The sequence below is a fragment of the Terrapene carolina genome, unplaced genomic scaffold (assembly GCF_002925995.2).
Source record: "Terrapene carolina triunguis isolate 2854851 unplaced genomic scaffold, T_m_triunguis-2.0 Scaffold66, whole genome shotgun sequence".
NCBI classification, from domain to species: Eukaryota; Metazoa; Chordata; order Testudines; family Emydidae; genus Terrapene; species Terrapene triunguis.
This window is the reverse complement of record NW_020664417.1, coordinates 52630044-52646656: the sequence shown is the minus strand read 5'-3', so window position 1 is coordinate 52646656 and position 16613 is coordinate 52630044. Positions and strand designations below refer to the sequence as shown.

The 16613-nt window shown below is 39.2% G+C and overlaps 1 protein-coding gene across 4 annotated transcripts in view; it reads left to right on the top strand.

The window, feature by feature from the left end:
- The window catches only part of EXOC1 (exocyst complex component 1), a 63252-nt gene that overhangs the window by 10191 nt on the left and 36448 nt on the right, over positions 1 to 16613 (top strand). For 3 of the 4 annotated variants that reach the window (XM_024193178.3, XM_029910623.1, XM_029910622.1), the window contains exons 3-9: positions 862 to 992; positions 6823 to 6982; positions 9312 to 9499; positions 12042 to 12269; positions 12433 to 12565; positions 12745 to 12854; positions 13925 to 13978. In XM_024193178.3, the coding sequence (XP_024048946.1) occupies positions 862 to 992; positions 6823 to 6982; positions 9312 to 9499; positions 12042 to 12269; positions 12433 to 12565; positions 12745 to 12854; positions 13925 to 13978 (1004 nt within the window). The remainder of the gene's footprint in view (positions 1 to 861; positions 993 to 6822; positions 6983 to 9311; positions 9500 to 12041; positions 12270 to 12432; positions 12566 to 12744; positions 12855 to 13924; positions 13979 to 16613) is intronic. The other variant, XM_024193196.3, reaches the window with a different exon arrangement.

Here is a 16613-nt window from a genome sequence, read left to right as displayed (position 1 = left end):
TAAGCAGGAGGCTCCTGGGAGCAGCTCCAAGGCAGAGGGCAGGAGCAGCACATGGCAGTCAGGGGAGGGACAGCTGAACTGCCGGCAATTGGTAGCCTGCTGGGCAGCTGCCGCACAGGGAACCTAGGGGAGAGGGGAGCTGATGGGGGGCTGCCAGTCCTCCCTGGTTCCAAATCCCCACCAGCTAGCTGCAGCGGGCTGCTCTTCCTGCAAGCAGTGGACAAATCAGGCAGCTGCCAAACAATGTTATAAGGGAGCATTGCACAACTTTAAATGCGCGTGTTTCCTAATTGATCAGCAACGAAACAACGTTAACTGGGGCGACTTTAATTGAGGAGTTACTGTACCAATGTCGTAAGCTCTTTAGGGCAGGGACTATCTTTTTGGTCTCTGTTTGCAGAGCACATAATGCAATGAGGTCCTGGTCCATAACTGGGGCTCGTAGGTGCTATGATCATACAAATGAATAATAATAATATATTATGTCAAGCCCATATTTTGTGGGGAGTTTAATTAGGTTGTGTCAGTCCTTGGTTCTGTTTTACATTATAGCTGCAGCTTTGCTCTTTAAACTCATCACTTCATTTTAGGGCTACTATAAAAAAACAAATGAGGAAAAAATGCCTACATAGCACTGTAGCTGATTTTAGAAGTTATGCAGTGATACATATCTGTGTCTGAGATCAAAAATGAAGCATGTGTCTGGAGGGATCCCTTTACAACAGATAGAAACTTTAAGCTCACTGTCTGAAGGGGAAAATCTGTTCAGAATCATAGATTCAAATGTAGATGAGAAGTTGACATTACTACTGGTTTAAAATAGCCCCTGCTCATTGCTGAAAGTAATTCTGTACTTAACAGTGACAACAGAACGTCCAGTGCAAGTAAATGTGGTCAAGGTGAAGAAATCTGATAAGGGAGATTTCTACAAAAGACAGACAGCGTGGGCACTTCGAGATCTTGCTGTTGTTGATGCCAAAGATGCTGTTAAAGTATGTATTTATTCATGCTTGTGTGACCTATGTTTAGAATGTGTCTCCCTAACTATCTAGAGACTTTAAAAGTTTTTCATTCAGAGCTCTGTCGAGTCCAAGTTCACTTCTTAATTGTGAGCTACGCAAAGTTTAGATTCTAACATCACCATGAGAGTTGGAAGCTGGGACGGCAGCCATCTGTCTATTTTGCTTGTACCCTAATCTGGCTTGCCCAAGGTTGTATCTGAACTCCAGTGAGGGGGAGCTAAGCCTGAGGAGCCAGCAGAGTATTCTCAATATCTATCAATAGTATTCTCAGTATCTATTCTACATAGTCTGTCAGAGGCATCTCAGATAGGTAGAGCTTGACTTGTTTGCAAGAACTTGTAAGAGAACTACTACTTTTTCCCCCAATTTGAGTGCTGTATAAAATCTTTACTCCAGATTCAGGTCCCCTTGAAATGGACTACCTTTGTAGAATGAAAGCATTACTGCTGATTTATAATTCATGCTAGGTTTTAAGTAATGCTTGTACCAGAAGGCACTTTGAAACCGTGGTGATGAGCAATATATAAGAACCTAGATAGAGCTGTCTAAAACAAATAATGTACATGGTAATGAGATACATTTTTATAAGCCATCCACAAGAAATGAGAACATTGACCCATCTGTTGAAAAGTATATGACCCTGAGATATTTTGTCTCTTCATAAATCCTAGATTGTGCATGCCCAAAACAGTAACTTGGTTTTGGCCTGAAATTCATCTCTGTTCTGTAGAAGGTAACTTTTCATTCTTTCTGTTAAGTATTTCAAACCTCAGAACTTGGTGTGTAACTGGAGATGGGAGTGGTGGGGACAAAACACGGCAAGTCTATACTAGAGCACTACATCGGCACAGCTGCACCGCTGTAGTGCATCTGGTGAAGATGCACTATGCTGACGGGAGAGCGCTCTTCCATTGGCATAATTACTCCGCCTCTGCAAGAGGCGGAAGCTATGACGGTGGGAGAATGTCTCCTGCCAACATAGTGCCGGTGTGGACAGCACTTAAGTCAATGTAACTTACGTCGCCCAGGGAGGTGTCTCTTTCACACCCCTGAGTGACGTAAATTACATCGACTTAAGTGGTCGTGTAGACCAGCCCACACATTACTCATTCTTTCTTCCCTTAATGTTCTGCCTATTGGTATTATATATGAATAATCCAAAAAGTTATTTAGATTTACTGGCTTGTAGAAGATTTCCATCAAGAGTAGGGTGAATACACTTAACTTTATTACTCCTGTAATATATGTTTAACACATGTGTTGGTTGTAACTTTTAAGAAAAGTACAATTAAAAAGGAAATCTAAATTTAATTTAGGGAAATAACTTCCTTATGGGTCAGAGTTCCCCTAAAACTATTGTTTCTATCAAGGCTTTTCTTTCAGAGCAGTTTACTCAGTGGAACCTAATATGTCTCTGATGTATGTGTTTTCTCTATGTATGTCATACTTTATAAGCTATTTATAAATAGCTTATAAAAACTATTAAAAAAAATTATGGTTGCAAAGTCAAGCACCCAAAAGTTAAGAAAAGCCAGAATTAACATTGCCTGTGCACCTTTAATTCAGCTCCCTTGTGGGAATGCATTATAATAATAGTTTTAATTACAGGATCACACACTATTTTTTTTCCACAGGACCCTTGCCTTTCACATTGCACATCATCTATAATGCACAACACCCATAAAATTGTGTGTGTACGCACACTTTTTATAATGTATCATTAGTCATCACACTTAGCAGCTCATACTGATGAGGCAACTGAGATTCTTTTATAGTGCTTTGTGAAGCACTATAAATGAAGATTTCATTTCCCATCATGTCCAGTTTTATGTGCCAATTGCTTGTAGGAGAAACATTAGCAGCAATACAAGTAATATGTCGTGGTAAATGCTAGTCTAATTTGCACAGAATGTATAGCATTAAGAGGATATGAAACTTTCACTGGAGGAAAGGTGGGTATTTTAAAGTCCTTAGCCTGATTTAAACTCCATAGTCTATGTTCAGTGCAGTTGATGCTGGATATACAAGTGTCTAATGAAAGGAAGCTTTTAATCAAGTTTAATCAAGGCCTCACCTCAGTCCCTGGAAAAATCATGGAGCAGGTCCTCAAGGAATCAATTTTGAAGCACTTAGAGGAGAGGAAAGTGATCAGGAACAGTCAGCATGGATTCACCAAGGGCAAGTCATACCTGACTAACCTAATTGCCTTCTATGATGAGATAACTAGCTCTGTGGGTGAGGGGAAAGCAGTGGACATGTCATTCCTTGACTTTATCAAAGCTTTTGATACAGTCTCCCACAGTAGAGACTTAAAGAAGTATGGGCTAGATGAATGGACTATAAGGTGGATAGAAAGCTGGCTAGATCATCGGGCTCAATGGGTAGTGATCAATGGCTCCATGTCTAGTTGGCAGTCGATATCAAGCGGAGTGCCCCAAGGGTCGGTCCGTGGTTGGGTTTTGTTCAATATCTTCATTAATGATCTGGAGGATGGTGTGGATTGCCCCCTCAGCAAGTTTGCAGATGACACTAAACTGGGAGGAGTGGTAGATACGCTGGAGGGTAGGGATAGGATACAGAGGGACCTAGACAAATTAGAGGATTGGGCCAAAAGAAATCTGATGAGGTTCAACAAGAACAAATGCAGAGTCCTGCACTTAGGACAGGAGAATCCCATGCACTGCTACAGACTAGGTACCGAGTGGCTAGGCAGCAGTTCTGCAGAAAAGAACCTAGGGGTTACAGTGGACGAGAAGCTGGAAATGAGTCAACAGTGTGCTCTTGTTGCCAAGAAGGCTAATGGCTAATTTGGGGCTGTATAAGTAGGAGCATTTCCAGCAGATCGAGGGACATGATCATTCCCCTCTATTCGGCATTGGTGAGGCCTCATCTGGAGTACTGTGTCCAGTTTTGGGCCCCACACTACAAGAAAGATGTGGAAAAATTGGAAAGAGTCCAGTGGAGGGCAACAAAAATGATTAGGGGGCTGGAGCACATGATTTTGACCCTGCCAGCAGGTAGGGGATCTTGGGGGACAACTACTGCACTGGTGGGGTATAAAATAAACTTTATTAAGAAAATGCAAAAACAGGGAAAATTTAATAGTGAGGGGTATGGTGTTTGTTAAGGTAGACAATTGGGGAGGGGTTTCTTTTAGTAAATAGGATAGGGGGTTTCAATAGTGGGGTGCAATACAGTTGGTAACCACTTAACACTGAAGTATAAATGTAACAGGAAGCTAACAGTTTCTATGTAAAGGGTGTGTTACAGCAGCATATAACCAACTAACAGTTATGGGTAAAATGTGTTAAATAACCAACAACTCTAGGTAAAAGTGTGTCACAGTGGTGTAAATGTAAAATGTGAGGGGTGTTAGAGAGAAAAAGGGTAACCAATGGGGTTTTATGCTAGACTTCAGTAATACAATTGAGGTTTGGCAGCAGTAGGAGCGGGGTGAGCATGTGGGGGAAGGGATTAAGAGAGAGAGAGAGACACAGAGAGCAGACAGGCTGCAAGTTTAAACAGCAGAGAGACAATTATACAGAACACAGCAAAATCTTATCTATGATTTAACTTAACCAAGACTACACAAATTAGCAAGTAACAAAACACAATGCAACAATTCTTTAAGCCTAACTTACAGAGTACAATGCAAGCAATTTTCTAAACCTAATTTAACCACAACTATGCAAAATGAAATTACAATTTATCTAGACTAAAGGCTAAATCTAACCTAATGGGTGCACCTTATACTAGGGGTAGTTCCAGATGGCAGAGTGGTGTGTGCCCAGGATACAGCTTCAAGGGGGGGGGGAGGGTGTTTAACTAGTGGTGGCTGCAAGCAGGCTTATTTCTAGCAGCAAAGGCGCTGCGGAGCTAGAAGCAGATTACAGATACAGACCAAGGAGTTAGCTTGGGTCTGCCTGCTGGGGAAAGAAAGCCAGCAGCTAGAACAAGGGGAGTGTGCAAGAGGTTTTTCCTTACCAATCCCCAATGCAGCAGCAGGAACAGCAGTTTCAGCATCAGAGGACGCAGAGAGGACTCGATTACAATAATCAGGAGATCTCCAGGCACAAATTTGTTGTTCGTGGGAGGGGAGTTTAAAAAACGGGAGTACGCTCAAAAACAAACGAGAGCGGGGAGAGGGCCCCCCAAAGACCCCTAGCTGATCAGACCAGGTGGCAAAGCAAGGACCTTTTCCGAGGGTCTGATCAGAAAATGTCTGGTTTTAAAGGCAAACTCAGGCAGTTTCCCGCCAGTAACTCTGATTGGTTCCCCTTAATCCAGGGGAGGAGAGAAGGCAGGGAAAACTGCAGGTAGGCACAGGACATGTCTGGGCAAGTTTTGAGTTACAGGTATGACTCATATGCTCAGCTATGTGGCCACTTTAGGTCTTGCATACCTGGGCAGAGCACCCTACACCGAGCCGGGTCCGAACAAAGAAGCTAAATAAAGGAGCGAAAAGCCCCCCCCCTCCCTGAGCAGAGCAATGGCTCCAGTCAGTCTGCACAAGCCATTTCCATGAGCAGGGCCAGACTGTGACTTTGGTCATGGTCAGTTCCATGGCCTGGGGTGGGGGGGCGGCCACTCAGCACAAACAGAAAGGAAGGGGAAAAAAAAAAGGAATCCAGCAGGGGGACAGCTGTAACAGTCAGATTTATGAGGAGAGGCTGAGGGAACTGGGATTATTTAGTCTGCAGAAGAGAAGAATGGGGGGAGGGGATTAGATAGCTGCTTTCAACTACCTGAAAGGGGGTTCCAAAGAGAATGGATCTAGACTGTTCTCAGTGGTAGCAGATGACAGAACAAGGAGCAATAGTCTCAAGTTGCAGTGGTGGAGGTTTAGATTGGATAGTAGGAAAAACTTTTTCACTAGGAGGGTGGTGAAGCACTGGTCCCAGGGAGGTGGTGGAATCTCCTTCCTTAGAGGTTTTTAAGATCAGGCTTGACAAAGCCCTGACTGGGATGATTTAGTTGGGGATTGATCCTGCTTTGAACAGGGGGTTGGACTAGATGACCTCCTGAGGTCCCTTCCAACCCTGATATTCTATGATTCTAAGGCAGTGTTCTCATTGGTGGGTGCAACAAGATAAATGTAATAATAAAATTGAAATTGTTTACTTTTTGTAAGTGACTTATTACATGGAAAAGTAAAACCCCAGTTTGCAATTTTTTTTATAAATGCAGCTGATTGGTTCTCTATCCACCAGTGCTCAAATCCTACAGTGATGGGTGCAACTACAAATCTCTAAAATGCAGAAAATAGTTCCATAGTTCTGCTCAAGATGCAGAAACGGATGTGTTCCGATTGTATTGGGGCAAAGATCAACTGTATGCTTTCCTGCTGGTTCCATTGCTGCTTCTGGTGGTCAGAAAGATAAGACAGACAAGGCCTAGGTCATTTTGATTGCACCACCTTGGGCAGATAGTACTAGTAAATGAATCTCCAAGATCTGTCACAGGAGTCTTCATATCTTATGAGAATGTCACCAGATCTAGTTCAAGGAAATGGTTTTATTCTTAATGCCAATCTGTAATCTCTTTACCTGAAGGTTTGAATTATGCTTTCCCCCCATACAGTCTATTTTGGAATATTTACCTGAAGTCTCTGAGCCTCTCCTTGATCAAAGTACACTTGTATGCCTGCTATCTCAGCACACCACACATAGTTGACAGCGGTAAAGCTTCCATCTGTCCCACCATCAGACCACTTTTTTTAAAAACTAGAAACTGTCATTCCACTATTCAGAGGACGAGTTGTAACTGATGAGCCTGATGAGTTTTCTCTTGTCTTTTGCAGGAAAATCCTGAATTTGACTTGCATTTCGACAAAGTGTACAAATGGGTTGCCAGCAGCACAGCAGAAAAGAACACTTTCATTTCATGTATCTGGAAACTGAACCAGAGATATCTTAGAAAGAAAATTGACTTCGTAAATGTTAGTGCCCAGCTTTTGGAAGGTAACATTCAATAATGGTGGTTTTTTTTTTTTTTTTTTTTTAAAGATATTCACTAAACTGTATAAAAAGTAAATGCAAGGTCTGGTTTTGGAAAACTAACTAATTCAATTAATGGTCTTAAATACTAGGAACTATATCTATCCAAATTTACTACCCTGTTGGTAAAGATACTTGTTCATTTGAAGCTATGTTTTGGGGGAAAGCAGGTTCACTATTCTAACAAATAGAACAAGACATTTTCTACAAATGAAAGTCTGTTTGCTGGAGACACAGAATAATTAGCGAATATTGAAATATTCACTAACTCCCTAATGCAATAAAGATAATGTGTAAGGGTCTATATAGTAAGTCTAAGAAGAGGAGAACTCTGTTCAGTCTGGCATTTAACTTCCCTTTGTGCAGTTGTATAAATCTTACTATGTTATACAAATGTGTGTAAACTTCATTTTTTGCATTTGTTTAGGATTATTCCAAGATAATCTGACACTCTTTTTTTTTTTTTATATAAATCTTGGAATGCCTTTGTAGGATTTAATTGCATGTAGTGACTAATCAATTGTCTTTGAGCAGTCTTTGATGTATCAGACTAACAGGAGTAAACTTATTCTGTATCATAATAACATGAGTAAAACTGTAAAAGGCTAAATCATTTAGATGTCTAGAATCTAGTATAAATTGCAGTGAAATGATGACACTTCATAGATTGATTTAATCAGAAATGGCAGAAGTCATATGCTAGTATTACACAATTAAAATGACTTGTGTAGATACACTTGAGTTCAAGTCATTAGACTCAAGGGGTATTTACAGGTGAAAAACTCATTGGGAACCTACTTTTTTTAATGTTGAACTCGAATTTTTCAAAACCTTGTGATGTTGTAACATTCAACCTTGTTGCCATTTAAAACAAACACACACACAATGTTCATACTCTGCCCAGCTAATATTCTTTGCTTCCTTTCCTCTGCTTTTTTCACACCTTTTTATTCTCCAGAACTACCTAAAGTTGCAGAAGGTGCGTAACACCTTTTCCTTTATTCTTTTGTGTAATGATTTTTTTTGTAATTAAGTTGTTTTGTTCTCTTGAAATAATTCATTGAATATCTTTTCAAATTGCTAGAGAAAGCAAGTTCCAGGTGTGTGATAGAAGGTGTATGGGACTACATTAATGTCTTTTATGCTTTTTTAATCACTCTCTTCAAACTGTTTTCATAAGCTTACTATTGTGACAGCAAAAGAACACTGAAACCTGTGGCAGATTTCAGCTAATATTTGTCTGGATTTTTTTAATCAATGTCTTGAGGTGTAATCCTCATTTCCTTCATTGTTTCCTGTTCCTGTGGGAAATTTCTGTTGAGCATCAACTTCACTTTTACTCAGTGAATTCAGTTTCTATTTATAGAACAATTTTTTCTTCTATGAATTACTCTTAGCATATTTTAGAGGCAGAGGGAAAGATTTACAAAAATGAGTGCCTAAGGTTGGGCTCCTAAATGCTAAATAAGTGGCTTGATTTTGGGTGGTGGGAGGGCAGCTCTCTTGGTGGGCTCCACTGGATTTTACTTAGTGAGCTCAGATGTGTTGGGGGAAATTGTTTACATTTACCTGTGAACTGAACCTTGGCACTTAATGGCTGGTAAAGGCCAGTATGGGAGGTTTGAGACCTATTATTCAGGATTGTGAAAGTAGGATGTGGCCCTGCCAAAGAAACAATCCCTTGACATTAACTACCTTGCCAAGTACTACCCTTTATCTAACCTTTCATCGTGCGTAACAGAGTGAGTCCCCTTGCTTCTTGAACTCATAAGTGACCTCCAATTTGTTTTAGTATTAAGGTGGAGATATCATCTGTAGTTGGTGAGCTTCTCTTAGCAGTCTACATAGGTAATATCCTGGCTGCATCTGCTAACTGTATGAGCAGTCTTCAGTAGCAGTGACCATGAGGCTTTCTTGACTTGCTTGTGGAATTGGGTAGGAATGAATTGGGAATCCCTTGTGATGTGTTACTGAAATTCTCCAAACTTTCTTTGGTGTGAAGGTTTAACTTTGGCTCTTATCCCTAAAACCCTACAAAAGATTTTGAAGTAAATATAGGGCTTAGCCCGCATGCATGCTTGTTTGTTTTTATATTATATTGTTTTTGTATTGTATTGTGTGTGTTTCCTTTCCTCTATTTGATGTGGCCTTGTCTTTTAGTCTAATCTAATTATTTTTGTTTAAAGGAGGTTGAATTATCTATCTCCCTTTAAAATGGTAGCACTTTTTCCTGGTTTTTTTATTACAAAAATGAATTCATTGTGGGCTTTCTTCCCCCCCTTCCCCTCATAAGAATCTGTTCCAAGTGGAGAAAATCAGAGTGTAGCAGGAGGAGATGAAGAAGCTGTGGATGAGTATCAAGAGTTAAATGCAAGAGAGGAACAGGACATTGAAATAATGATGGAAGGCTGTGAATATGCCATTTCTAATGCTGAAGCCTTTGCAGAAAAGTTATCCAGAGAGCTGCAGGTGTTAGATGGGGTAAGGATTTCTTCTTTTTTTTTTTTTTAATTATGTAATGAATTAGCATACCTTGTGAAACTCAGTGCATTTTTGCACATATGACAGTATAATTTAACTAGTAGCTAAAAGCTCGAGCTATTGCACAGGTGTAATTCATAAAAATGTGGTGTTTCTTTGTTTTGTTTTTTAAATAGGCCAAAAATGGCTGAGAACTTAAATCGTATGGTACCAGACCACGAATCCCAGTGATAATTGAACCTGTTTATATTCTAAACAAAAAGAGCTCTTAACAATGCTTGTAGCTGCTTCCATCTCATCATGTTGATTCAACAGACATTCTTGGCTTCAGAGTGACACACAGAGACACAATCCTGAAATCTTATTATATAGACTTCTGCTTTATGCATTTGTTACATTTTATATTTGTCTGAACGCGTACAGTGCATTCTAAAGTAGAGGCTAAAGAAAGAGTATCATGCATATTACAGTTAACTGGATACATATATTGCTATCTTTGTGCAGAAGAATTGCATGTTCACTAGTACCTATATTAAAGAACTTTAAAGCCATTTCCAGGCCTTCTGAAATGAGCTGAATGGACTTCAGGTGAAGGATAGAGAAGGAAAAGGAAGGCATTCTAGAAGACATTTTCATCTCCCAAAAAACAAATGAAGGAAAAGTGAGATCCATAAATATATGTTTAGTAAACCAACTATGAAATATGTAAATAGACTAATAAAAAGATAAGCAAATTGTGATAAGAGTTTACTCTGTAAAATGAGAACACTATAAAATAAATTGAGACAACAACAGAGGTGTTAACTTTTAAAAGAATATTCCGCTCACCTTAGGATAGGGTGACAAGCAGTGTCAACTAGGAGATTTGGATTAATGCCACAGTATTGCAGAATTGGACTGACTGATCTTTGACAGTAACTTATTTAAAAAACAACAACAAACTGCCAGTGCTTTGTCACATAGTGAACTTAATGAAAGTGGGGCTGACTCAGTGATTCTAATATTTTTGCAGAACAGACAGCTTTTAACTAGTTAAACTGTATTTTTGCCTTAAGCTTGAAAGTTGTTTTTTCCTGGATGGGGTTGATTTATGTAGAAACACGGTTGAATTGCCAATTAAACAGTTTCCCTAACTCCAGCTTTCCGTAGGGCAAAATCATAAAATATTCATCACAGGGACCAAAGTGTTAAAATTATTCTGTGACTACAGCCTTTGCATGCTTAGATATTGGCATAGAAAGTATGCTTATTAAGTTTGCGGATGATACCAAACTGGGAGGGATTGCAACTGCTTTGGAGGACAGGGTCATAATTCAAAATGATCTGGACAAATTGGAGAAATGGTCTGAGTTAAACAGGATGAAGTTTAACAAAGACAAATGCAAAGTGCTCCACTTAGGAAAAAAAAAATCAGTTTCACGCATACAGAATGGGAAGAGACTGTCTAGGAAGGAGTACAGCAGAAAGGGCTCTAGGGGTTATAGTGGACCACAAGCTAAATATGAGTCAACAGTGTGATGCTGTTGCAAAAAAAGCAAACATGATTCTGGGATGTATTAACAGGTGTGTTGTGAGCAAGACACGAGAAGTCATTCTTCCGCTCTACTCTGCTCTGGTTAGGCCTCAGCTGGAGTATTGTGTCCAGTTCTGGGCACCGCATTTCAAGAAAGATGTGGAGAAATTGGAAAGGGTCCAGAGAAGAGCAACAAGAATGATTAAAGATCTTGAGAACATGACCTATGAAGGAAGGCTGAAAGAATTGGGTTTGTTTAGTTTGGAAAAGAGAAGACTGAGAGGGGACATGATAGCAGTTTTCAGGTATCTAAAAGGGTGTCATAAGGAGGAGGGAGAAAACTTGTTCACCTTCGCCTCTAAGGATAGAACAAGAAGCAATGGGCTTAAACTGCAGCAAGGGAGGTCTAGGTTGGACATTAGGAAAAAGTTCCTAACTGTCAGGGTGGTTAAACACTGGAATAAATTGCCTAGGGAGGTTGTGGAATCTCCATCTCTGGAGATATTTAAGAGTAGGTTAGATAAATGTCTATCCGGGATGGTCTAGACAGTATTTGGTCCTGCCATGCTGGCAGGGGACTGGACTCGATGACCTCTCGAGGTCCCTTCCAGTCCTAGAATCTATGAATCTATGCTGACTAATATTAGAATACTGTGAAAACTAGAGCAAAACTTTATTCTTACTGATTTTTTTATAAGAAGAGGATTCCACACTCTGCCATGGCCTAAGGCACCTACTCTGTGGTCACAGGTTTCAGAGTGGTAGCCGTGTTAGTCTGAATCAGCAAAAAGAACAAGTACTTGTGGCACCTTAGAGACTAACTAATTTATTTGGGCATAAGCTTTCGTGGGCTAAAACCCACTTAAAATCTTAATACTTTAACATAATTGAAATTGGAGAAAGCCAGAACAACCTAACATTTTGGCAGGTATAGTATTTGATAGTCATGAGGGTGCCATTTAAAAAAATGTATAAAATTTTTATTCACAATCAGGCTATAAAGTGATTAACTAACTATTTGCTCTGCAGGCAAACATCCAGTCAATCATGGCCTCTGAGAAACAAGTGAACATCCTGATGACGCTGCTGGATGAAGCTCTGAAGGAAGTGGATCAAATTGAGCTGAAGCTGAGCAGTTATGAGGAAATGCTACAGAGTGTAAAAGAGCAAATGGATCAGATCTCAGAAAGCAACCACCTAATTCATCTCAGCAACACAAATAATGTGAAGCTGCTCTCGGAGATAGAATTCCTAGTTGTAAGCATGTTAATTGTGGCCTGAAATCTGAGACCTTTTGTATCGGGAAGTAACTATTTTTAGAAGTGTCTTATAATATCAGTCTTCTTCCAATAGAATAGCATGAAACTAAACTTTGAGCCAGTGCTTTGCTTATATACTGTACTTGTATGTTATCTTTTAGAATCATATGGATTTGGCAAAAGGTCACATAAAGGCCCTCCAGGAGGGGGATCTGGCATCTTCTCGAGGCATTGAAGCCTGCACTAATGCAGCTGATGCCCTTTTGCAGTGTATGAATGTAGGTCTTCGACCAGGTAAAGCTTTTATTAAATAAAATAAGGGAAAATGTAACATTCTCATTGTTACAGTAGTACCTCTCCTTTCAGTTTTTTAGATCGTTTTTCCACACATAGGGAATCTTGCCCTGTAGCTTCTTCCACTCCTAACAAAAAAACATACAAGTCTTAAAATATTTTCTGTTGTGATTTTTTAGGACATGATATGCTTTATGCAGTCAAACAGCAACAGCAGCGGTTCAGTGACCTACGTGAACAATTTGCACGAAGACTTGCCAGTCATCTGAACAATGTGTTCGTTCAGCAGGTAATTTATGGTACTTCGCTTCTTTAATCCAGATGTTTGCAGCTAGATGGCCTTTTTGAAAGCTTTGAAAACAAACCATCATAAAGTTTGATGTGATTAACTGAAATCCAAGCACATTTTCTGATCCACATAATAATTTACCTGACTTTGACACATTTATTTACAATAGTCTAATAAGTGTGTATAATACTCAATTCAAGTAGAGAGATTTCTAATGGTTTCTAACTAGATGCCACGGAAATAACCGTCTATACGTCTTTGCACAAAATGATCTATATTAAGTTTGACATGTACCTTAAGGTTCAGGTTTGTGATATAACTATAGTAATTTATTTTAGCCTTAAAGTTCGATAGCTAAAACAACAAAGATCAAAAGTCAGCGAGAGCCAGACTGAATATTAAAAGGTGGACCCTTCCCTACCACAGAAGGGCCCATCTCCACTACAGATATAATTGCATCAAGGAAACTGTATTATGATTGTTTGCAAATCTATGGTTATGCCGCTGTTCCAGTTCATGTAGCTTGCTTACAAAACATGGCTGAATTTCAGTCTATGCAACAAATTGGAATTATGATATAAACATGGATTTGGACATAAGGTAAATAGGCTGCCTGATACGATTGTATTTGTAGTAGGGATGAGTCCTACACAATTTAGTAGGACTTTGATCTAGATATTTCTTGTAGTGGAGCAAGTGGCATACTCCCAGTTCTGTAGTTGAATTGTTATAAAATTATAAGTGAAGTAACTTTTTTAAACCTTACAATATGGGTGGAGGAGGCTTGAATTGAGGACTTGTAGAAGGTGTTGGATTAAAGTGTTTATAGGGCTAGTTCCAAGCAGAGGAGACTAAAAAACCTCTTGCTTTTGCAATTCTGCAGGGGGGTTTTGTATGGACTTTGCAGCAAGTAGAATTGTCTTGACGTGGTTTTGATCCTTGTTTTAAACGATTTAGAATTCATATTGTGCTGAGATTGTTTCCTGTGTGGGGTTGTGTGTTGTTTTTTTTTTAGTACCTTTCAATTTTCAGCACTTTTTTTATTATTCCTGTATTTTATCTCCAATTAGTTTGCTCAGACCCTTCTTCAGCTCTATAACAGGTCCTACTATCTTTCGGTTTCTGTGAGTACATCAGGTTTGATTCAAGCTTCTCTAATTTTATTTTGTTTTTAAAAGCTTGCTAAATCTAACTAGCAGTTGCAACTTTGGCTTCATAAATCGGAAACTTGCCTTTACTGGTTGCAGGGTATAAGGGCTCCTCCTCCAATGTTCGTATCAGCACTTAAGCTTTGTGTGTCTGTTAGTGGACAGACAACATTCACATGGCCTCTGAAGCATAACTAAGGCGGTGAAGTGACAAGTTGCATGAAGAAAACTTTTATTACATTTGCCACAAAATGAAAAGGTTTGTGCATAACCAATACAAACAGCACCAAACAAAAAAGCAGGCTGAGATGCTAACTAATAGTTCTTCTAGGTATTGCAGAAAATGAAGAGTTTTTCCAAATAGAGTAATGCAGGATAATCTCACGTGCACATGGCATTGCGTTTGGCAGTGCAGGTCCTCCCTGTAATGGCAAGTATTTCTCTACTCTGTAAAAGAATAACTTGCTGGATCTGCTTAGAATTGTCATTGTTAGCTTTTTCTCTTTCTAAATTTTTTTTTACCCTCCCTTACATTTAAAAAACCCCCAAATCTGTGGCATCCCACTTCTTCTTCTGTCAGTGTGCCTAAATGAACAGGTAGGACTTGAACACCATTGTCTCTATGTAAATGGTTCTCATTAGTGAAGCTGGAAAGTTGGATTTGCTGGACAGTGAAGTAAGAGGATGGTTGTGCATTTAAGTGCAGATTTATTGAGAACTTTTATAATTTTATGCTTCTGATGATGCTTTTTTATAAAAGTTTAGAGAGGGTTAGCTGTTCTTACTACAGTGTAATACACCTCTACCCCGATATAACGCGCCCCGATATAACATGAATTCGGATATAACGTGGTAAAGCAGCGCTCCGGGGGGGCGGGGCTGCGCACTCCGGCGGATCAAAGCAAGTTCGATATAACGTGGTTTCACCTATAACGCAGTAAGATTTTTTGGCTCCCGAGGACAGCGTTATATCGGGGTAGAGGTGTATATTGGTTGCATTCATCTGATATATCACTTAGCTAAACCATACTGTTGTTTCATACTGGAGGAAACTTCAGAGGGAGGATATATAAAAAACAGTAAACTTACTCAGCCAGTCATCTTCTGTGTTACCTTTGCAAAGATTTCTAATCTTTGTGCCTGGATAAGTGCTGACACCAGTCCAGTTTCTTCTTTTGTTTAATCCTTCAGTGAAGACATTGTGAGGGTGCAAACTCAAAATCTGATGTCTCATTCAGCAGAATTGAGTAATTTCACTACAGGTTCAAGTAGGAAAAGCTGATGGACTGGGAAGGAATATGCCCTTGTTTAAACTCTCATCTTCAAATGTAGCAGCAGCAGCAACAACAACAAATTATACTTTAAATTTAGCATGTTGGACAGTATGAAAGTCTGTTGTGTCAAAGGTATTGGCTTATAAAATGGCATACTGTCTTACTAGGCAGTTGGATGAATTGAATGCAGAAGTTGCCCATTTAAATGTATTTGAAAAATGTCTCTAACTGGCACATTTTCTGTTGTCTTTAACATCTTGTTGAGAGTTGCACTTTTTGTTTAGAATTACTTGTGTGATTTATTTGAATTTCTCATGTAAGCACTTTCCTTGTTTCATTAAGAAGCAATCCTGAACCAGAAAAGGCAAGTGTGAAAACATGAAGCAGTTCAGTCTTCTGCTCATACATACAACCAATTGTCAGCTGAATTTATTTAGACATGATAAAGGGAGAATAAACTCCAATGGATTTATCCAAGCTTAGATATCTTAACCTTGAACTATAATGCAGCTTGTTTCATTTTAAAAACAGTTTTATGTAACAGTGCATTCACGTATATTTTTATTTTAAAAGAATCAAACAAGAAATTCTAGAAATCTGTTGACATTTTAAACAGAAAAATGCAACTCCAGATTAGAGCTAATTGCATTTGCAAAAAGTCTGCTGTTACTATTGCTAACATTCAGCAGTTGATATAGTTAAACATTTACTTGTCTGTGTTCTAATCTTATCATGTTTTCTAAACTTGTATTTTATTTAATAAATTATCTGTAACTTTAGGATGTTATCAGGTTCTGTTAGTAAGGAAAACATAAATCAGCTGGGCTTTCTTCTTTTGAAACAGTCCTAAGGGACAGTGGACAGCAAACTTGATAAAAGCTTGCAGTGCAACGTGAAGACAAAAAAACAGTGTAATTTTGTGCTATGAATGTATCTAGTGGCAGTACACTGAACCAGAGGTGGTACTCCTTTTTATGTGGCATTTTTGGAGAAAAAACACCTCTTGGTTCTGGGCCCCTAGATAATAGAGTTTAAACAAACTGGATGTCATTTGGAGTAGAGCAACAGAAAAAATTAAGATGGAGGGATTGACTTGGCAGGAAAAATAAGTAGAACAAAGTTAACCATGGCTAAAGGGTGAACGTGATCAACTGTAACTATGTGAAGAATGCTCATACCAAGCAGAGAGGGAAATTCTTTGAAGTGGTACAAGAGGGGAATGAATTGGAATTATGGGATGAAATAAGCAAAGGAAATTTTGGCTGAATATCTGAGAATGTCTTAACAATAACATCAAGTAAATTGTACAGAAGTCTTGCAAGAGAAGTGATGGAAGC